General features: G+C 41.1%; 1 protein-coding gene across 7 annotated transcripts in view; it reads right to left on the bottom strand.

The window, feature by feature from the left end:
• The window catches only part of STXBP5 (syntaxin binding protein 5), a 111,995-nt gene extending 90,516 nt beyond the window's left edge, over positions 1-21,479 (bottom strand). For 4 of the 7 annotated variants that reach the window (XM_032185454.1, XM_032185455.1, XM_032185456.1 and 1 more), the window contains exons 1-2: positions 21,198-21,478; positions 19,457-19,554 (exon numbers count right to left, since the gene is read on the bottom strand). In XM_032185454.1, coding sequence (XP_032041345.1) covers positions 19,457-19,554; positions 21,198-21,350 — 251 coding nt within the window. In that variant the 5' untranslated portion in view covers positions 21,351-21,478. Of the gene's footprint in view, positions 1-19,456; positions 19,555-21,197 lie in introns of all 7 variants that reach the window. The other 3 variants (XM_032185451.1, XM_032185452.1, XM_032185453.1) reach the window with 1 other exon arrangement.
• Between the last annotated feature and the right edge of the window lie 1,420 nt (positions 21,480-22,899).

Below are 22,899 nucleotides of genomic sequence, written 5' to 3'. Positions count from 1 at the left end.
TCTCCTGCCTGCCAGTAAGAGGCAATCTTTCTTGAGAATAAGATGTAAACTAGGTAGTAAAAACAGGATTAAAGCTCAACCTAAAAAAAAAAAAAAAAAAAAAAAAAGGAATTATCATTAAAAACAATTTTACGTACATTTAATTCACGGATAACAATACATGTCATTAATTCAAGCGGCAAAAATCATCAATTTAGATTAAGCAAATTTTTCAAAAACCCTACAAGGTTACTGGATTTCCTTGATTTTACTCATTTTGTTTTCTGACAGAATCTCATCCAGGTCCTACTACTTAAGCCTAAAAGCTATATTTTAGCACCAACAATGCAAAAAAAAAAAAAAAAAAAAAAAAGATTTATCTGGCATTTATTCACTTGGGATGGGAGGGAAGAAGAATGGCAGAACACAAGGGGAGAGAGAAGGAAATTGCTACAAATATATTTGCATAATGGTTCCTCTGACTACACAAGATGTACTGAAACGGGTTGTAACTGCTAACTCACTGAAGTTTTTTTTTGGAAAGACTATATACGGAAGAATAAAACTAGCAAATCATTACATACTTTGAAAGACCTTTATCAAAATTCAGAAGCAAATCTTTTTATTCTGTTATATGCTGCTCATCTGTCATCCATTTAAAACTGTTTAATTTTAATTATAAATATCCTATCTCATCCATCCTTCTGGTAGCATACGCTATATCACAATATTAATAATTAACCAGGCTTTTTCTTCTTATGTTCATAGCTTCTTGGCCACGACTGAAGGCATGGCCACTTTATGCTTGCTCTCTTCCCTGTGTCCAAATATTCCATACAGATATTGCCAAAAACAGCATTAGCAAATGTAATGTGCTGAACTAGATGTTAAGTGAATTTTTATATACCTATTTAGTTTAACTTACAAAAGCATAAAGAACCATATATATTACCTTACAACAATAACTTAATGTTATCAAAGAACATAGCCAATCCCTGCCCAATCAATTATTGTCAATTAATGCCAATTTCTGACAGTAAAGCAACTGTTGGGTCCAGAAACATGTCTCACCCCTTATTTTGGGGAAGACAGAATGATCTAAAATACTTCCCCTAACGTTTGCCTGCCAAACATACCTTATTCAGTTATTTTTCAGTCACAAAACACAAGATACTCATGGCAGAAGACACTGACTGTTAGAATTTCATCTCAACCTCATTCATATCTAAGCTCATCCTTCAGTTCCCTCCCTCCAAACTGAGCAGCAGCTAGTCCAGCCTGCTGAGTCCCAGTTTCACTTCTACCTCCTTAACCCTTTAAATCTTTTGTCCTAGAATAAGACCAGAGAGCATTACAATTCCAACATTAACATAATTTCTAATTTTGCACAGCATATTTGCATTTCAGTGCTATCTAAGCAGTAGTGACAGTTTTATGGAAGGCTAGCTCAATATTACCACCACACAGAACTAAGATACAATTCAAGCAATTCAGTAGATGGCACTCTTTCACAAAAATCAAGAAAGGAAACTGTCCTCGCAATAAACAAATGATTACCTTGAAGCTGCAAAGCTTATTTTTTTAATATGTAAGAACCTGAAATACTCATTGGAGCATTTAATATTTGGTACTTTTCATAGGAAACCATGTATGAATCTTTTTTACATGCAAAAACATTAAGAGACATTGTTACTTTTTTTTGCCAAAATGCAATTCCACATTGCTATTTTGTCCAGACATTTGTCTTACTACATAGAGGTCCATTTCTTATCACAAAAATAACCATACATGAAGAAACACTGTTCCACTGTAACCATTGTTACATGAAGAAACATTTTTGTGGGTTTTTTTTTTTTTTAAACCAGAAGCCAGTCTGAGAAAGACTACAACTTTGAAGTTGTTCCTCGAAGCTGCTTATGCAACCTTAATTCAGTATCTCCTGAAATGCAGAAGACCAAAAGGTCTTCTACTAAAAAAAAAAAAAAAAAAAAAAAAAAAAAAAAGATTAGGCATTATTTTACTATCACTAGTAAACATTTGGCATGATTTAGCCTAAGCTTTATTAATAGTGTCAAAAAGATAGATGGCCATTAAATCAATTTAAAACAATATTCAATTCTTTGATATTACAGAAACGTGAATATAGTAGATAGAAGGCTTCCTATTTCATCTCAGCTCTTCTTTTAAATTTTTTTTGTAGATGGCACCTTAAATCCTGCTCTTTCTCATTGTACTTGTATACTTCAGATAGTTCCTTTGGCCACAAGAAATGCATCACCCTGTGCTAAACAGAATTCCCATGAGAGCATGAACACAGCACTACTGCTTGGTATGGCTGTGCATGTCAAACATACCTCTTACTAAGATTAGGAAGGACAGAATTCATTAAAGTCTTGTAGCACTGCAAGTATCCACTGCCCATTTTAAGACTACAAAAGGATGGAAAAAATAACATGAACAGAACAGCCCAGTCCAAAGTAGTTATCCTAAGCATGTTTCCTGCAGTTTTTCCAGGTGGAATTTGACTGCATGGAGATATACTACTACCTTGCACACCTCGCTTCTTTAAATGAGGGTGGGTTTTTGTTTTTTGTTTTTGGTTGGTTGTGGGTTTTTCTGATAGTTTAGAGAATCTGCTCATCTTTTGGCCTTGTGCACTTCCAGTTCCCATCAGATTCCATGTAATATCTGGTATTTAAGGCAGTGCTCATCCACCCTGCTATCACAAGAATGTTTTACTTCTTTGTAATCTGCTATTTTAATCATTTTAAGGCTGAAGAATTATTTTTGTTCAAGTTTGACAGAAAGGAAGAAGTGTTGCAGATAATGTTTTCCTGTAAGCTTTATGAAAATAGGAAGCTGAAAAGAGAAGAGAAACCTAGATTAGATGCAGAGCCCACCAAAAGGGCCAGCATTACCTCAATATCCTAAAATAGAGGCTCTGCATAAAATGCTGCAGTCATGGAAAACTGTTACACACACCGTTAACAACAGTTACCACACACAGGGTAATTCTATTACAAGAGAGAGCCATATGATACCAGGTTTCACAAATTAAACGTCTCAGCTTTTTTTCCCCAGGTAAAGGTAAAGGAATACCCTCATCCTTTAACTCTTTTCCTATAACTGAAACTGTTCCAGTCCCAGGAAAGGGGAAACTGAACTCTTCATATAACAGTTCGAAGGAAAACATATATGACAACATGCATCTCTGGCTAAAACCCACAGAAATATACCTGCTTTTGCTGCCCAGCTCCTCCAAGGTTCCTCCGCAATCCTGCAGCTTAAATGAAGTTTCTAGCACAGATTCTGCAAGAATGAGATTGTCTTCAAAAAAGCCTGCACTGAAATTTAATAGCTTGAAATCTGATTTATGAGGAGCAAGGAAAGGGTCAATGCAGGGAGCGGGGGGAAAGAAAGCTGAGCATTTGTCTTGCTGCATAGTCTTAGAAAAGCTGCAGAAACAAAGACTAGAGCTTCTCCTTTCTACGCAAAGTGCTGCTGTGTCCTTCACTTACCAGTCTGCTCTCCAAATGCCAAAAGAGATCTTCATTTCCACCACTTCTCTCCCTCACCTTTCCCCCCTTTTTTAAAATGGTAAAGAGAAAGAAGGAAAGATAAATACCAAGGCTGTACAGAGATCTACTTGAAGAGAAATCCAGCTGGATTCCTCAAGAAATTGTTACCTTTAATTGCATTTTTACAGTTAAAAAAATAAGGAAGTTTGGATCGGTTTTTGAGCATTTTGGTTCTAACTGGAATCTTTTCAGCAACTCATTTGCTCTTGAGAGCCACCCCAAGAGGTGTAAACAACCACTGTTTTAAGTATCACAAAAGTCAGCAATTCTAAAAATCAAATAATTGCTATTATCATTACTAGTTCCAGTACTACTTCCCACTCCACCCCCAAAGAAAATCTAAACACTTGCTGTTTGTAGTAGGCTATCAGACCAGTTCAGAGCTTTACTGAGGTTTTAATTTCAAAGCCTGAAGTTACAGATGCCAGAGGGTTTCTCAGTTTGTCTGGGTAAATTTTTGTAGAAAACAGTACTGCAGAAATACCACAACACGACAATATCTAGGGACTCAGGCAAGAGCAGAGGTCTCTGGAACAGGACTCCCCACCCAAACTCAAAAAGGTTTTGAAGCAGCAAGTTCAGACCTTTAAATTGAATCCAGCCTAGTGAGTTGAGACCTGCCGAACGTCAGGAGAACCTGCACTGATACAGTGTAATTCACTGCTTAAAACCCTCAGGGTACAGTTAACCCTCCCCCCCCCCCCCCCCCCTTTTATTTTTTAAAACACTGAGTATTATATGGATTTTTATTACTCAGAAATAAGAAGAAAGTGAAAACATTTGTTAAGCTTCACTTCTGTAATGCCTTCCATCAAAAAATATTCCAAGAAACCGCTGCTGCAGCTCTTAACCAAATACCGAAATCACTAGAAGTTGCAACATGCAGTAGTTTTACATATGCTGTACATGGTAATGAATAAAAACCGTGGGACGCTCAAATATAAGCTGATACAATAAGCATTTAAGTTGGTATCTGTCATACCAAGCCTGTCATACTGTGATGATGTTCTTAAATGTACGCTAGAAGGAAAAATAAAAACAAAAACAAGGGGGGAAATTTTTTCCCCCCAAGAATTAGGTAGAAAAGTTCAAAGAGAATACATGTAAATACCATGTTTACAAGATATCATTCAAAGCTTATTACTTCCTTCAGATGTGGGCATACTAGAACGTCAACCCTTTAAGCAGGAACAAGCAACCCTGTTGCACATATACCATTCTAGACATCTGTGGGAACTGAAAAAAATGAAAAAAAGGATTAGCCTTCCTGCTAGTAAAGAACTCCACTTGAGCTAAACTCAACTCAAACATGTATAAAGAAAAAAAAAAAAAAAAAAGCTGTCTTCTCCTAAGAAAAAACTTTATTGGGCAAACTGCCTGCAGACTTGTTTTATTTCTTTCAAGTGCTACAAGTCTAGAAGTGTTTTGCCTACAATCCCAACTAGTTTTGCATCCAAGGGCTACAAACAAAATCCGTTTGATATGCTAGCACAACAAGTCTGATTACTACTCATTTTTCCCATGAATGGCCAAGGTCCCAGCTCCAGCCTCCCAGAAAGGCTGATTAATCGGGAATCACCAACAAATCCCCCCACACGTTCCAAGTCCATGCAACTCTAAACTTGGGAGAGCAGGTCGCCTTCAAAGCCACTCTGACATCAACAGGGCTGCACAGCACAGACAAAGAATTTTTTCAATAGAACCAAGTGCCATCTCTTCCCATAAGCCACATATATAAGCAAATTTGATCCTCCTGAATCAGAAAAGCAAGAAGAAAGTTCAATTATTAGGCCCAGACCACCTGAGATAGTTGCCAAGAGCATATCTGGGCTGGGTGCTGGAAGAGGCCACTCACCACGAAGTGCTATGATGAAATAACAAAAGCAGTGCTGTACCAATGAACACTCAAAAACTGAAACAGCATTTTTGAAGTTACTCCATGAGAAAAATAAATCACCTACAGACACAGAAAACTGCAAACATTTATGATAAAGACAGACCAACTATTCTTTTCTGAAAGGTAAGCAGATTATTTCTATTAACAAAAAATTCCCAACATGCAAAACAGCAACACTCTCCTCAAGGAGAACAATCTCCTCCAATACAAGTGAGGAAGGAACTTATTTAAGACCTCCACGTTAGGCCAGCCAACCCCCCACATTGCAGTCACACAGGGACAAAAATGATATAGGGAATGGCAATTTTTATAAAATGGCTACTAATAAAGGCAACCACAGAAGTAACAAGGAGTAACAGACAGTCAAGCACTGAGCTATGAAGATACTTGAGGCTGCTTGGTGTTTCAAAAGTTATTAGTAGGAACTGAAAATATTTATAGAGATTCAGCATCCCTCACACAGACTGCATTTACACTGGTCATCTTTAAAAGTGTTGTAATAATACAGTAAAAAGACTAACAACACGTATTGCCAACTGAGTAATTTCATTAGCAGTAAACTTCCCCCCAAATTGCATATTGTATAAAATATGCAAATTTATATTTTTTTATTTTATATTTTTATATTTATATTTTAAATTTATAATTTAAATTTATATTTTAAATATACATTTATATTTAAAATATATATTTTATATTACAAATATAAAAGTATATTTGTAATATGTACAATAATACGCTTCTTAATATAATTGCCAACAAGAGGTTTCAGAATACATGTAGAGTTGTGTTGTGTTTGTTCGCTTTTAAAGGGTATTTGTGCTTTTTTGTTTGTTTGTTTGTAGAATAAACCAAGTTTAGAACAGAAAACACACCTATTATCTTCAATGTCAAGTCTGGGTACAACTACTGTGCTAAGATGCTATAGTGTTTTAAGTGGCACAAAGTAGTTTTCCCCCTCAAATCTTACTCAGCACCAAGCTTCTGACCTTGCTTAGCACTCTGTTCTAACTGCAACAATAACCTCAGCTACAGTCAAAAAAAAAAAAAAAAAAAAAGGCAGGAACATTAACTGATCACAGTGTGGTTATCACACTCAAGTTTTCATGCCAGCTTCTTTGACATCAAAACTCACCATCACCAACGCACCAACACCCTTGGCATTTTACATTACGCCATACCACAGAAATTGTTTCATCAGCTCTTTAGGCATCAGACAAATTTTGCTTAAGCAGCAAGGATTATCCCCTTGCCACTAGACAGTACAGGCTTAGAGAATTTTAATTTGCGTGCTGTAAAAACAATCACCATGCAAAGTACTGAGCTGAACTGAAGATGTGTGTGCAGCCACACAGCTAAGGATGTCTTTCCTCTGACAAGAGCCAGCTGACGACCACAGAAACCACTGCACTGACTCAAACCAGAGGCCGCACATTCCGGCACCATCCTCTACATCATCACTATGTGCTATGTAAGAACAGCATACAAATCTGGCCAGTGTATTACATGTTTCTAAATGTATTTAATATAAAATATTATATTCAAGTTGAATTCAAAGAGGTGAATTGCTATGAAATTATACCAAGGACTTAAGAATTAAACATTTAAGTAACACTCTTGGAATTGAAGTAAACTCTCCCAAGTTTCCACAGCCTCACTAGGAGCTGATCTTTTTCCTCAGGTCAGTCTTGAAAATAGAGGAAGACTACATTTGTAAAGAAAAACCCAAATTTAACCTGAAAGCAGGCAACAAGCACTTTTTCCTGTTTTCGAAGCCATCCTTATTAAAAAGGGTTTCAGCAAAGTAACAGCTAAGTGTGTAAGTATTCTACCCAGGTCAGGGTCAACTAGACATAGAGAAGCTAAGGTCATTTTTGAGCACTTCAGGGATAAAAGCCTGCCCATAACCTCAACGAAGGATTTCTACGACTTCTGTCAAATGAAATGAAATGCACTGGGTACTTCTCCTGTAGCCAGCTCCTGTTTGCCTGGAGGAACTGGAGAGCTGGACTCAGTGATCCTCACGGGTCCCTTCCAACTCTGGATATTCTATGATTTTCTGAAGTGGTGACACTGACCACCTGTAGTGCTTACTATGCCAAGGCAGATGACTTGACCCTGAGGTGCAATAGTACTAACAGCTTTATTTTTAGCTATTTTAGGATGGAGCAAACCTATTAAGATTACAATTTTTAGTAACTATCAAATACTTGCAATTTAAACTACACAGAACCACCACTGGCCCCTTTGGAATTATAATCACTGGTATTATAATTGAGCTGGTTTTAAATCAAAAGTCTACACTAAATACAGGTCTTTTCTTCCACAAAGCAGGGAATCAAACTGATACGAACGCATTCAAATATTAGCACTGCAGAGCTGTGTTTGCTATCCACAGTAACAGAAGCCTTTATGGCTGTTACCACTAGTGCCACGTTGTATGTCTTACAAGCAACTTTCCTGCATTAAATACATGTCTTCACTAAGTTTCGGTTACTTTTTCTGTTGAAAACTACAGGAGGTAAAGAGGCTGCACAAATGCCATCAAAATCCTGGTCTGGAAATGACAGAACTCATTGTTAGTTACGTATAACAAGACGATCATAAAATGCTGGAACTGCTTCTGTTTATTTGCTAAAATGCAAAACTGCAGTTCTTCAGTATATTCTAAGTGTACTTCACTGTTACCACTTTCTGTTGTGCTGTTTCTCCCACTGGGAATTGCTAGCAGAAAAAAAACAACAACAACAAAAAACGTATGATCAAAAGTTGGACAATTTGCTCAGGAAAAGCCACCACCTCCCCACAATTTACCTCCACCCTCTGCCCCAAGAACAGCATTTATTTGATCTAGAAGTTACTGACAGAACATTCATAAGGAAAACAAAACACACAGTTCTTTTAAACTGCCATAGTTCTCAAGTTTTTGTCCTTTGCTACTGAAGTACGAAAAGAATGTTATAGAAGTTAACTCCTGCTGCTTCTTCCTTACAGCATCCTCCTCAGAATGGATAAATTTCATTCTTCCATTCTATGTCACTGCCCACCACTTTTTTCTTTTTAAACAATCCCTTTCACTGCTCAAGCAATTGGGACTATATTCATAGTACTTTGATATCTCCATAGGCAGTGCCTGAAAGAAAACGGGTACAACAGTCAAGTACCCTGCGTCAACAGCCACACACACTGTAGAGAATTGAAAAAATAAGTTTTGAACTTACATGCCTTTTGTTTGCTTTGTTGTTGTTGTGTTTATTTATTAACAGAAATAAATACAAAATAAGTTTTTAAAAAGCAGAGTATTCAATGGGAATGGCTGCTATATGAACACTATTTCCTTTGGTGAGCAGCCCTTATGAAAAGGCAGGGACATTACCTTAAAGAGGTAGGCTATTCAATCTCTTTTCTCTAAATTCAGTAACTCACCAGGATTTCTTCCCAAAATGTTGTGTTTGCCACCTAATTATTTTAACAAACGAGGAGATATTCACCTTGCCAGCAAGAGATCTCATTATATTTAGTCACCTAAATGGGAATTTATTGGGCAAGGGTGTAGAGGGAAGAGTTGTATTTTGCTTTGTTAGGTGGCTCTGCTTTTTATCTGACATCTAAAGGTGGCTGTGAAACTAATTTCACTGTGCCAGTTTACTGCACAAGTTTCATACTTGTACAAAAGGGAATGCTGTGCAAATTATTGTTATGAAGCTCACTCTGCATATTAATAAGCATCACTAAAGCTTTAATACCAACACTACAAAGTTCAGTCAAGAATGTTTTTCAACTGTGAAGATGAACATCTGTCCTGTTTAACAAGGTAGTAAGACTGGATTGAGCATATGCTAAAAAAATACAAGCAAGTTAATCCTATCAATTTAACATTAAGTGATCACAAAAATACAGCATTCTATTCTTTTCCCGTAATGAGCAAGTAGAAAAATGCAAATTGCTTTTGTCCATCTTCTGCTGAGCTGGTGTTACTAGGCCACAAAGAGGCAGGACCTTCAGCAGAGGAGGCAATAAAAAACATTAGATACCAGTTGGATTACCTCTTTAGTTGGCTGTTCCTTAAGTGTTAAATATTTCATTTTAGCATGAACCAAAGATCTGGTGTTAATCGAACGCATACAGGGTACATGCCTGGAAGCAGCTTCAAGAGGCTACGCAGTGCACCCCTCTGCTTGAAACTGCACCAATCACATGAACTAAAGCAGGAGCTCACCAAGCAGAGCCACAAGGGCCTTGCTTACTTTGGACCTGCATCCTTTCTTTAGTTGCTTGCTTTCCAAAGCCAAGGCAGTTCCTGTGGATGTTTTTCAGGAGAACACAGGAGCAGAATGAGACAATTAGGTCTTGGGAGAAACCTCATGAAAGGGTGAGTGCAGTCTGCAGCCTTCTTGCTGAAGAACCTGAGTCTCTCCCCATCTGCTCTCCACCCATGCTGCTTTCATGAGCACTGTCTGGTTTGAACAGGACCTGCTAACAATTATTCTGGACATGCAGTGGCCACTGTGATTTTCTCATCTAATTATGAAAGGAAAATAAGATTCAAGTTGCCCAGACAGAAAACAGATTGTCACTACCTGATTAAGACATTTATTAAACAAAAATCCAACGACATTAGGTGAAATTAACAAATAAACAAGTGTAGCCTTAGTTATTCCTATCAAGGATAAACTTCTCTGTAGAACAGTGATCAGGTAGACAACTTTGAAAACTGCAGTGCTTCAAACTGCACAGCACTTGGTCAAGTAATTCAAGATCAGAGTCACTACAAAAAAAAGTTTCATAGGCTTTAATTGACTCAGTCAATATAACCTTACATTTCTCAAAACATTTAATCTTGCACTTTGTTTTCTGCACTAGCAGGGAACACCCATTTTAAGTTTCACCTACCTTCACTATTCTTGACATTTAAGATAAGGATTTCTCATTCACTCTGAATGTTAAGTACAGAAACACCAATGCAGAGTAGAATTACTGTAGACAAATGACTGGGGAAGCCATATCCTGAATACAAGTGAAAAATTTCACCTAATACAATTTAAGCTATATCAATTGCTGAGTTACAGTTGATTTTATCTCAGTATAAGCACTATCAATACCTAGCATACTTTTTTTTTTATTATTAAAAAAAAAAAAAAAGAGAATTATCCAGATTTAAAATAGACTAGCTCTGCGCAGGAAGCAATTAAGTTAGAACTACTACTATGCAGACCAGGGCTTTCATCAGGTTGTACAGATCTCAGACATAAAAGCAGGCATCTCTTACCAAGGAGAGATTTTAACTGCAAGACAAAATGGTTCTCATTTGTGGCAGAGTCTCAAACAGAACATCAGTGTGTCAGATCAGACTAAATGATAGCCACGAAAGGAGTACTTTCATGAAACCACTGTAAAAATCAAGATGAATCTAGATTCAGTATGAATCTCCAGAGGTTGAGAGAATTGCTACATATTTTAGAAATGAACTAATAAGGAAATTTACCACTCTACCACAATCCTCATTAGTGAATATTTCACTTGTAGCTATTTCTAAGACTCATTTTACACTCTGCCTAAATTTAGTGGTGCAAATATCACTGCCAGTACTTTGAATTGCATTGTTAGAGCTTTACGTGTATTTGCACTGGAAGTCAACACCAGTAGTAACTTAGTGTTCTCTTTGATAAACACAAGCTGTATTATTATTATCAAGTGCCTACAACAGAAGTGTTGACACAAAAGGTCACGTAAGCACCACCAGCTGAATACTAAGAGCCTATGCCAAGGCATAGCCCTGATTAGCACTCAAGTGTCAATTTCAATACTACAACTCAAACTTAAGTTCAGTAAAATAAGATAACTGTAAGAGTTGATGGAAGTGTACTGGCAAAAAAGTGGTAAGCAATGCACTCTCATACACAGTCTTCATTCATGAGTACCATAAACTTTTTTCTCAGGTCAGCACACAAATAAATACTCTGTGTGTCAAAGAACTAGATCTCTGGAGAATTAGAGTCTTGTTTACTTAACCAGATGTACTTTGCAGGTCTAAGAATCAGCATTTTTCAAATAAATTAGCATGATCATTTCAACGGTGCACTCCAGGACGGGTCAAATCAGGAATAGCAAGAAGAAAAGAGAAGACCCAGGGGATTAAAGACTTACTGCAACATTTACTCTCTCAGAACTGAGAAGTTTTTTTTTGTTTGTTTGTTTTTTCCCCCAAATGCAAAACCATTACCAGACAACTAAGATTAAGGACAATGTTCCTAAAATTCAAGTTTTCCGGTATTGTTTAACTTCAAACAGGCACATAACAATTTGCAGGTTTGATTCTGTTCTTTCACTGAAGTGCTACAAAGACTACCCTATATAAACAAATGTTCTACGGGAACCCTTTTTTTTTTTTTTTTTTTTTTTTTTTACTGTTCCAAAAGCACTAAACAACACAGGAAAAAAAAAAATAAAAAAAATCAAGAAACAGATGTTCTAGAAGAGCAAGAAGATGCATATAAAGTAGTAACTGAGGGCACTTCTGGTCACTTTAATTAGCTGGATGGTCACAATCAAAGAACAATGAGTGGTGCTCCTCAGGGGTCAGTAATGGAACCAGCACTGTTTAACATCTTTGTCAGTGACACGGACAGTGAAATTGAGTGCACCCTCAGCAAGTTTGCTGATGACACTAGGTTGTGAGGTGTCGTCAACATGCTGGAGGGAAGGGATGCCATCTGGAAAGAGCTGGACAGGCTTGATAGGCAGGCCTGGGTGAACCTCATGAGGTTCAACAAGGCCAAGTGCAAGGTCCTGTACCTGGGTTAGGGCAATCCTGAGCACAAACACAGACTGGGGAGAGAATGGATTGAGAGCAGCCTTGAGGAAAAGGATCTGAGGTTGCTGGTTGATGAGAAGCTCAACATGAACCAACAGTATGCAGTAGCAGCCCAGAAAGTCAACCTTATCCTGGGCTGCATCAAAAGCAGTGTGGCCAGCAGGGCAAGGGAGGTGATTGCTCCCTCTACTCTGCTCTTGTGAGACGCCACCTGGAGTCCTGTGTTCAGCCCCCAGCACAAGGACATGGAAGTATTAGAACAAGTCCAGAGGGTCACAAAGACGACCAAGAGCACCTCTCCTATGACGACAGGCTGAGGGAGCTGGGGTTGTTCACCCTGGAGAATAGAAGGTTCTGGGGAGAAATTATAGCAGCCTTCTGGTGCCTAAAGGGGGCCGTACAAGAAAGCAGGAGAGGTGCTCCTTATCAGGCAGCGTAGTGATAGGACAAGGAGTAACAGCTTTAAACTAAAAGAAGGGAGATTTAGATGAGATATAAGGAAGAAATTCTTCACTCGGAGGGTGGTGATGCACTGGAACAGGCTGCCCAGAGAAGCTGTGGATGCCCCATCCCTGGAAGTGTTCAAAGCCAGGCTGGATGGGGCTGTGAGCAACCTGGTCTGGTGGGAGGTGTCCCTGCCCACAGCAGCGGGGTTGGAACTGGGTGGTCTTTAACCAAGGATCACCCAACCCAAACCATTCTGTGATAAAGGCACTCCATAAGAACATTTAGCTTTACCTTGTGAATTCTTTTTAAAAAACACAGATGTGCTGGACACTTAAAAGAAATCTAATGCAGTTACAACATTTTTGACAAACAGGAAGTTTTGTTAGAAAGGGCTTACGATCTTAAATTGTGCTTTCAAGCTTTATCACATCTCAAATCATGAGCCACTTCTGTTATTCCAGCCATGACTACCAAAACTGCTCATTTCTTCTCCTGCAGCAATAATGCTATTTCAGTTCTAAAAGCCCTTCCACAGCGACTGAGAAAGAACAAATCCAGTAAAATGTCGAATTAAGAGTTGGGCACTGTACCAGAAACCTGAAAGCCTAAGCTGGGTCCCAGCTGTCTAATTCCCTGTTACATTTTACCCTAAAATTCTGGTTCAGTGCTGTGAGGACAAAAAACCATCAGATCACAAAACTGCATCACCTCAGCATTTCACAGACAGCTAGAAGATCCGAGGAAACAGACCCTGCTGGTGCTACAGCAAAGCCTGCAGCCTTGAAAACTTCACTTGTTTTCCAGAAGATATTCCCTTCCCCAAGCTCACTATGACCCAGCAAGTTTCAGGTTGCAAGGCTACGTCCATTAGGTTTCCACTTTGTCAGTAATATAGCTACAACAGGGATGAAAAGTTTTCATTATAAAATTCATTTTCATAAACTATAGTATGAGATTTAACACAATTATACTTCAGGTATTTATGAACAACAGTGATCACTGCAAGCTCTTGTTCAGAATTACAAGACGAGATAATACTTCAAACGGATGACGCAGTTTTCTTACTTTAAGTATCAGTAAGTCTCCCAGCACGAATAACTATAAATTTTAAAAGTAAACCACCCTATACATTGTGAAGAATTCAGTCAAAGCTTTCTCTCTGTAGGACTAGCTCTCTATAATTCTTTGCATTTCTAAGAGTTACACATCACACCATACCATCGTTTTGATCATATTTCACTCCAGTGTATCCAAAGGTTGATTGATTTTCTTCATTTAGGGGATGGGAATTTTTTTTCCCCCCATTAAAAGCAAGCTGTATGAGAGCTGATGATATTCATGTGAACTAAGTGCTGAAAGATGTGATAAGAAATGTGGTAACGTTTAAAGAAATGAAAATGTGATAAGATTAATGTATGCTAAAACCAAAGTACTTTAAAAAAAAACACTCCTCCTCTATGTGAATTGGGTGGTGAGGTATCCAAAAAACATTTTCTCATTAATAGGTAATCACAGAGTTGCTCTGGCATGACAGTACTGCAATATTTTTTAGAAGCTTTACTGATGCACTCTTCTTCAAACAGAAACATTTGTTCAAAGTCCAGAAGAATGTGGGCACGGATTGAAACCATTCTCTTCCAACATCCACATGCCAAAAACCTGACACTCCAAAAAACATTAGTTTAGTTTGAGTTTAGTAGAATCACAGAATCATTTAGGTTGGACACAACCTCTCAAATTTATCTGATCCAGTCTCTCACTTGAAGCACTGCCAACTTCACAGTTAGATGCCTGGTCTGAAAAACTGAAGTCTTCGCTTTGAATACTGCAAAAAGAACTCCACTCATCTCCCTGCTGCCCTTCTGACAGAAGAAAGAGCAGGTATTCAGCTACTTCAAAACAAACAAAAAAACAACTCCTGTTGATATTTCAGTATGAGGGGGAAATAATCAGACTACCTTCTGTAGTTTGAACAATGCAAATGAAAAAAAAGTATTGTTAATGGATATAATGTCACAAGTTTAACATAGAAATTTGTTAGAACTTTAGAGACTTCACTGATTTGCTTGAATTTTATGGTACACATCCACAGAAGAACTATTCAGATGCTGTAACAAACATTTCATCAGAAGCTGCAAGGAACCGCACATCCAGGCTTTGAGCTATTTTGATCAAAGAATTACAGTTGTGAGATCTTCTCACAAAGGCCAGAGAATGGAAGTCACAGAAAATAAGTTTTATATGCCTCAGATATATGAAAACTTCAGCCATTTGCTTACGTAAGAGACTTCTTTTACTGCTGAAAAGAATGGGGGGAAATGAACAGATGCTGACATTCAGAATGATTGGGATCTTCAGTTATTTAATGACAGAATGACAAACAACCTAATTTTTCTCCTTCCTGTGAACAGAGATTGCAACAGGAAAAAACACTCTTTAAGTAAAGAACCTATTCTGCTTGGAAATAAAGACTCATGGCCAATTTGATCTGTGTGGAAGGCATAACATTTACTGTATGGGTATCCCCTTCCTTTTCAAGAAGTTCTCATGGAAATGGTCTTTTCAGACTCTTAGTCATGAGAGAAGCTGAGCTGCAAGCTCCAAATGAATGTTTATTAAAGACGTGAAGCACCAGTAGAAATGCTGTATTCATGTTGGCAGACAATTAAAATGTGACTTACTTGATCTACTGTCCTGGTTTTGCTATAGAGAAATTAAGGCACAGAGAACTGAACTACCTTGTTTAAGACAGAATAGTTAAACAGCAGGCAGCAAGTTTCCTTCAAATTATCTGCTCTCGCCTCAAAGCTTATCCTACCTCCAATCACAGTCAGCTGAGCTTCCCTGTTTGTTTTTAAGGCCTGGGCTCTGCACAACTAGTTACAAAGTTTTCAGGAAACATCGTTCCAAGTCCCAACAAATCCTGAAAAAGTGTTTTTCATGTTTATCAAACCTCTTCACTGCACAAATGCCATTGCAGTCAGGTCACATTTGACTCCTAGAGGGACTTTCAAGTGGAAGAGTGAGAGTAAACAAGAGCACAGAAGCAGCACCATTACCCGTGACACTGCAAGCCATCAGGATATCAAGGAACAGAGAGTCTGCCCCATTGAGCCATGCAGGTAAGTAAGACCTTAAGTACATACACCCAACTCATTAGAAGGTTTTGGTATGTGCTGGGAAAGTAAAGCACAGATGGTTGTTAGGCAGGAAACTTCCTTAAAATTCTGGACTGTGTGTCCTGTTGTAACGGTTGATGTATGCTCAGGAAAGAAACAAAAGATAGATGAACATCTTACAGCTTTATATCCAACACATCTGGGACAGGAGACCAGAAGGTGATAGCAACACTTGTAACAACAGCTAAATGGCTTTGCATACGGAGAAGCTGATGAGACTGGCCTGCAGTGACAGGTGAGGTCCCCAGAAGCTTATGCTGCTGTTGAAATTTGACATGTATAAATAGTGAGAAAATTGTTCCTTGTGGGGAATACATTCACGAGCATCCAACACTGCAGTAAGCCTGAGGTAGAAACGCCACACATGAAGGCCAGGCCACCAGGCAAGACTCAAGACACCTCAAACAGCTAGAATGAGCATCCTTCGATCAACACAATGAACACAGAGGAACAGCTGGATCACAGCGAGTGGATAATTGCGAGTATGGACAAGATAAGCAAATTCAAGTTTTTAATGCTGCTCCAAAGTGCACTTCTGCTCTTGTTCCTATCGCATCACTCAATTTCTCCTGAAATACAGAACACAAAATCAAACTGCTCAATTATTTTCAACAGGTCCTAATGTCAGGGAGGATGTTCACGCCACCTGGCTGTTCTATGTCAAGTGCAGAAGGTCCAGGATCTGACACCTCTCCAGGTTTGTATTCTATTAAGCTATACATGTACACACTTTGTAACTTCTCCCAATACACAGTAAGTTGTTTTTTTTCATTGTTGATTTGTTTGTTGTTTTAAAAGGGGGTGGGGGCAGGATACAAGCTATAAGCAGCTCAAATTAAGCTAGTGAATACTACTAAACTACCACTTCAGTGACTTTCGTATAAAAAAAAGTTTCTTTCTACTACTTTATGGACTCCTCTCCCTCTTAAAACTGCAAGGTCTAGAACCAACTGCTGGTCATGGGAATGAAATGGTGACATTCTATCTCTTGCATGCTAACTCACCAACTCCACAGTGCTCTTCTGATTTTAACTGGTCAAGCTTAGGATAGGGACAAACATTGGAAATTGAATTAGTACTTTGTTAACAATCTGATTAGAGAAACATGCAACCTGTACTTCGGTATTTCCATTTTCACAATTACATTGTGGACTCAGAGCTTAATATCATGTTGATGCTATTTTGTCTTTATTTGCCTCTAATTGATAAATATACTAAATCAGTGAACTCCCGTTGTATTTCTGTTGACAAATTCTGGTTCTTCAGAAAAAGCTTTAGTTCTACTGTAACATGTAACTGTACCAATAGTAGAGATAGCAGTATTTGTGCATTGCAATGCATTTTTTCTTCCACTGTTTACAGAGTCCTCAAAATTAAGAACGAGATGGGAGCATGACTGAGAACATTCCTGCTCACATTAACCTTTTATAGACAACACTGAAGTTAAAATAACTGAATTGAAAACTGCTCAAATGCAGAGAACATGTTCTAAGAAGGGACTAGCTCATAAATTGCTGTAAGTAAATCAGGGCTATAGTATTCACTAGTACATAAATTAAATTTAAACCAGGTTACTACATTTCTTATGAGCATTTTATCTTTAATACCCTTTCAAAAAACCAAAACACCCCATTGCTTTGCAATTACTCAGATCACCTATTTACAATAGAAAGGAACTGAAAGCCTGACAAGCTGCATCCATACTTGAAGACTAAAGAAAAACACTAATACTCAACTCCCATCCGCCAGTAGACAATGAAGGAAGAAAGCATTATCCTTCCTTTACTTCTATATCCTCACAACAGAAGAGGAAAATAAGGATTGACTTTCCTTACACTTAGAATTTAGATCTCAATGAATACCTCTTTATTCGCTCTCAGTCTTCCTAGTTCACACCTCATTTCAATTAAGACACACTTCTGCAGCTCTAAAGAGAGCGTGGCTTAGATTACATGCAATGAATCCTTGCACGTAATTTATCATTAGTAAAAGCCTCAGCAGGTAAGATATCCTATAGTTACCAATAACTTTGAGGTTCAGTTTTTGTCCATTAGCAGTAGGGTGAAATAAATAGCTCTTGCAAGTTCCACTCCTTCCCAAGAGTAGTCTTCCTAGGTTTCACTAGGCAGAAAGTGAACCTGGTTTTACACTTACAGTGTATCTGAATCTATCCCCTCTGCCTGCACCTATCCCTACCCAAAAGCAAGTAATCACAGGAGATACAACCTCTGCAGCGCTGTTGGGTTACTGGGCTAACCCATCAGGCTAAATGGAGGGCTTTAAAACAGTTCTTCCAAGACTGAAAGTCAGCACTGAGATAGATGCTGACCCTGGCTAAGTTAGTGGAACACAAATGTTTCGGTCTCAGCATGAAACTTCTTCCCTTAGGAAACATTTTCTGTTCATGTTACTGCTTCCTCTCACAGCAACCGATGCTTCCCTTGCAATCCTGCTAGGCTTCTCCTGATTATTTAGAAAGCAATTCACGGGTGTAGTCAAAGATAAGTGACAAGAAATATTCCTTTCATACAAGTTACTTCAGTTCAACCTCTTCTTCAATACTGAAGTTCGAACTTCTCCACTTGTCAAAGACAACCTTTTAAAGACAGTTAACCTTAGACAGAACACTGATGTTACAGAAGGAAACAAAATGTCCACTTGTAGAGTAACATAGTTAACAAAGGAAAGAGAATGATGACATTTACCTGCAGTTGAAAGAGAATTAACTCGATTTTTCTAGCAAGATTGCTAAGCCTTCTCCAAAAATTCTCAGAATTCAGACAATTCCAGGACAAGAGAGAAATCAACTCATTCTACTCTGTTGCAAAGTAAGGTTTAGGTAATGTTAGTGTGGATTAAAGGATCTACAGGGCACCTTCTTTTAAAATAAAAGTTTAAACACATATGTTATTATGTGGCTTGGGTGGTACAGTACGGATGTGGTACCATATGGCTTTGAGCATATGGACAGTTCACTTTTTATTGAACATGAAGAAGAAGGGTTACTGTTGGTTTATTCCATGAATTTAATCTGCTCATCTCTGTCAGTTACAAACTATTAGTGAAATACTGTTCCCACACCCTTTAACGTCCCCACCTGAAACTACCTTTTGGCAATACAGTAGTAAGAAGATCTACACTATTACAACATTTCTCTCAAGAGCAAGACACAAAAAAAAAATATAAAAATAATAAATACAAGTAGCATGGAGTTTTATAATTCCAGGGGTTATAGCAGAAAATGAAACAGACCCTCAGACAGGTCTTTTTTTTATAGCAGCTGACTGTGCTTCTAATTTGTCAGCGTGTAGGTAATCCTCTACAAAATGTATATATTAACTGCAGATAAGGGGGACTAAGCAGCCATACCTCATAGCATTAACACAACCTGAACTGACACATAACAAGCAGAACAGCCAGGCCACCCACCACCAGAAAACAGAGATTTTTCCCCCCCTTCTGCATACCTGGTTCCCACCACACCTGAAAGGCTCCAGCAGCTGAATCAAAACATGACTTGTGTGAGGTACGCTAATTTCCTTTTCAGAATAGGAAAGGATACAGCCTTAATGCTCCAGTCTGAGTCCCGATGGCCAGTATTTTCTGAACAGGATCAAATGCCAGGGCTGAAGGTTGATAGGGGAAACCATGGCGCACAGTCTAACAAGTCAGAGCATCGTAGTAATGATGGGACAAGCAGCAGACCAAAAATAAACAGAATCAATATCATATGTTAGGGAATAGGATTCAGCATTAATCACAATTAAGAAAGGAACCCACAGATTGAGAATAACAGCTGTCCTATATTCACCAATTATAAAAGATTTTTTTTAAAGTTGGTCCAGTCATTCACCCTTGATCACCAAATGACAGTCATACTTACTGAAACTTAATGTGAATGTTGCATTATTTCTGTACAAAGACTGTATCAACATGGATTTTTTTTTTCCATCCATGTCATCCTCTGAATACTCCTATTTTAGTCCTAAGAATGGCACTAACCCATTAAAACCTGTGATGTTCCTAGGAAGTTTGGCAACAAAGCCAGACTTGTTGTTAGAACTGTTACAAATTGCTACACCTGCTTGTCAGAGCTTCTTCAATTTCACTCCAACAGGCCCCACATGACAGTGCAAACTCTCTCATCACCTTTACAAAAAAAAACAACAATAAATAATCAACCCAACCTCCACAGAGCATCTCTCTCAACCTCTGCTTCCCCTCAAAACAAACAAATAAATGCTACTGAAAACAGACAAATAGAAAACATGCCATAAAAACAAACCAAGCCTCCTTAACCAAGGGATTCTTTCTTAATACGAAGCAGTTGGCACATCTGGGTTTCTGATTACCAAATTAGTCTTGGCTAATCAACCACACAACAACCCCATTACACTTCTCAGGCTGCAATTAATCAGAATCAAGAATAAAAGCATTATCTATTCTGACTTCTACTATAGACGTATGCAACGTAAGCCACACAAACACTGGCTTTTCAACTGCAAAACCTTTAGTTTAACTCAGGGTTATTTTAGGACCTCATAGCGAACTTCAGATAGACTCCTTTTACTTCAGTGAAGTTGCAGGCATAGCTCACAACTCTCGGTATTTCACTGTGAATAAAATCTAAGCAGCAATAGCCCTGCTCTTCGCCGTGTCCTTCATGAGCAACTTGTAAAAGTGGCAGGAACACCTGCAATACTAGATAAAACAAGGAGGCGAATCCACAAACAAGCTCAGCCATATCAAGCTAGGCCACGGGTGCACTGTAAAGATAAAAATGGGTATTGATATTCAAATCAGTTTGTATTCCTCTAGGTACAGCTGGCGGATTAATTCGCTGCATCATTTTCCAAAAGCGTACGGGCACTAACTGCAGTTATTGTATCACACGCGAGCAAATGAAAAAAAAAAAAAAAAAAAAAAAAAGGGGAACTTTTCCTCCGTCTCTGGAGAACCTTTGCAACAGCAGCCCCGGCGACTTGGCAACACACTGCAGCCACAGCACCACGAACGTCTCCGGCCCCCTCCAGGCGCAAAGGCAGCGGGCAGCCGCGTTCCCCGGCACGCAGCGCCCCAAACCCCGCTCCTCGGGGCCCGCCAGCTCCCGCTGAAGGCCGCGATGCCGCCGGGCATCCCTCCCTCCCTCCCTCCCCCAGCCCTCCCTCCATCCTCCACCCCGCTCTCCCCACGAAGCCCGGGCGCACCCCGTGGGCATCGAGCCCTGCGAGTCTCCGGCCAAGCTGCTCGCGGGCACCCCGCAGCCCCGCTGCTTCTCCCCCCCGTCCCCCCGGGGCGTTCACCTTGCAGAGCTGGAAGTGCTCGGACTGGAGCGTCTCCTGGATCTCGCTCTCCCGGTTGCCCGCCTGCTGCTGCTGCGCGGCGGACGACGCCGAGGCGGCGGACGAGACCGCCGTCAGGCCGTCCAGCACCTTCCTGATGTTAAATTTCCTCATGGCTCGCGGCGGCGCCGAGGCAGAGCCGAGCGGGGAGCGCCGCCGCCGCCCGCTCCGCCCGCTCCCCCCGCCCCGCCGGCGGCAGACGAGCCCCCGCGGGAGGGCGACGCGTTAGTCCGGCAGCGCAGCGCCGCTCCTCATCGGGGCCCGGCGGCTGGAGCCAAGCAAACGGCGCCCGGTCAGCCCGTGCTGTGCTGCTGCTGCCGCTGCCGCTGCCCTGCCCGGCCCGGCCCCGCCCGCAGGGGGCTCACGGCCCGCCCCGGCCCGTCCCACCCCGTCCTCCCGGCCGCCGAGCCGCCCGCAGCCTCCGCGCCCGGCCGCGCAGCCGCCTCACATGGTGCCACCCGGCCCCCCGCCCGCCGCCGCAGTCCCTGCTCGGCCCCCCCCGCCGCCTCGCAGCGCCCTCCCCTCCCTCCCTCCCTCCGCCCCCTCGGAGCTGAGCTGCGTGTGCCGCCAGCCAGTCACCGGCGGGGCTTCTCCCGGCTGCTGCCGCCGCCCGCCCCCGCAGCCACCAGCCTCCCCGAGCCCTCCTCCTCCCCCAGCCCTCCTCCTCCTCCTCCTTCTCCCTCCTCCTCCTCGGGCCGCCTCGCGGTCGCTCCCCCTTGCCTGACAACGCGGAAGCGCAGCGCAGCGCCCCGGGGGGGCAGCGGCGGCGGCAGCAGCAGCAGCAGCAGGAGGAGGAGGAGGAGGAGGAGGAGGAGGAGGAGCGGTGCCAGGGCTCGCAGTGGCCGCGCATGCGTCCCCACAGGGCCGGCACCCGGATGTGGCGGTGCCCGCTCCCCCCGCAGCGCCGCGGCGAAGGGAGCGGGCACCGGGGTGCTGGGGGCGATGGGGATGGGGACGGGGCCGTCAGGGCGGCGGCGGCGGGGCAGCGGGGACGGGAGCCCCGCGCCGCCTCTGGGCAGGGAGCAGGGAGCAGGGGGCGGCGGTGGTGGCCGTTACCGGCCGCGCTTCCTCACAGCCTCCCCCGAGTGGCGCCGGTAGCGGCACGCAGCGTCTGGGGGCTGCCGGCTTGTGCCCGGCCTTTGTTTTGCCTTCATTAGTAGGTCGCGTTCCTGGACTGTGCCCTGAGTGGCGCAGGTGGTGGTTGGTGTTCCCCCCTCAGTCATGGTGTGTCGCTGACGGCAATTATTCGTGACTCAGATCAGTCAAGTAAAACAAACCGGACCATCAGTTATCACCTCTGGAGGAAAGCTTGTAGAGATGTGGCTCAGGACATGGGCCTGCAGCCACCCAGCTGCAGCAGGAATGCCTGAGCAGGAGGCTCAGCCCGCAGTAAAATGGCATTTACAGGTGGTGCCTTCAGCCCCAAAGCCAGGCATGCACTATTAGCACACTCGGTGTGACAGTGCACAGACAAATAAGCGCAATCAGAATGCTGCAAAATAGTTACGATGCACCCACAATAATAACCTCAAAAGTAAAAGTTCTTAGACTTCTTAGACCTCTAACCCCATGTCAGTTTAAAGCCATATTCCCAGCAGGTGTATGGTGTATAAACATTCAAAAGAAACCAGGACGCTTACATACTCTTATGAACTGACAGAGC

This window comes from Aythya fuligula, chromosome 3 (genome assembly GCF_009819795.1).
Source record: "Aythya fuligula isolate bAytFul2 chromosome 3, bAytFul2.pri, whole genome shotgun sequence".
In the NCBI taxonomy this organism is placed as follows: Eukaryota; Metazoa; Chordata; class Aves; order Anseriformes; family Anatidae; genus Aythya; species Aythya fuligula.
Note: the sequence above shows the minus strand (reverse complement) of the source record. Positions and strands in the feature narration are given on the sequence as shown.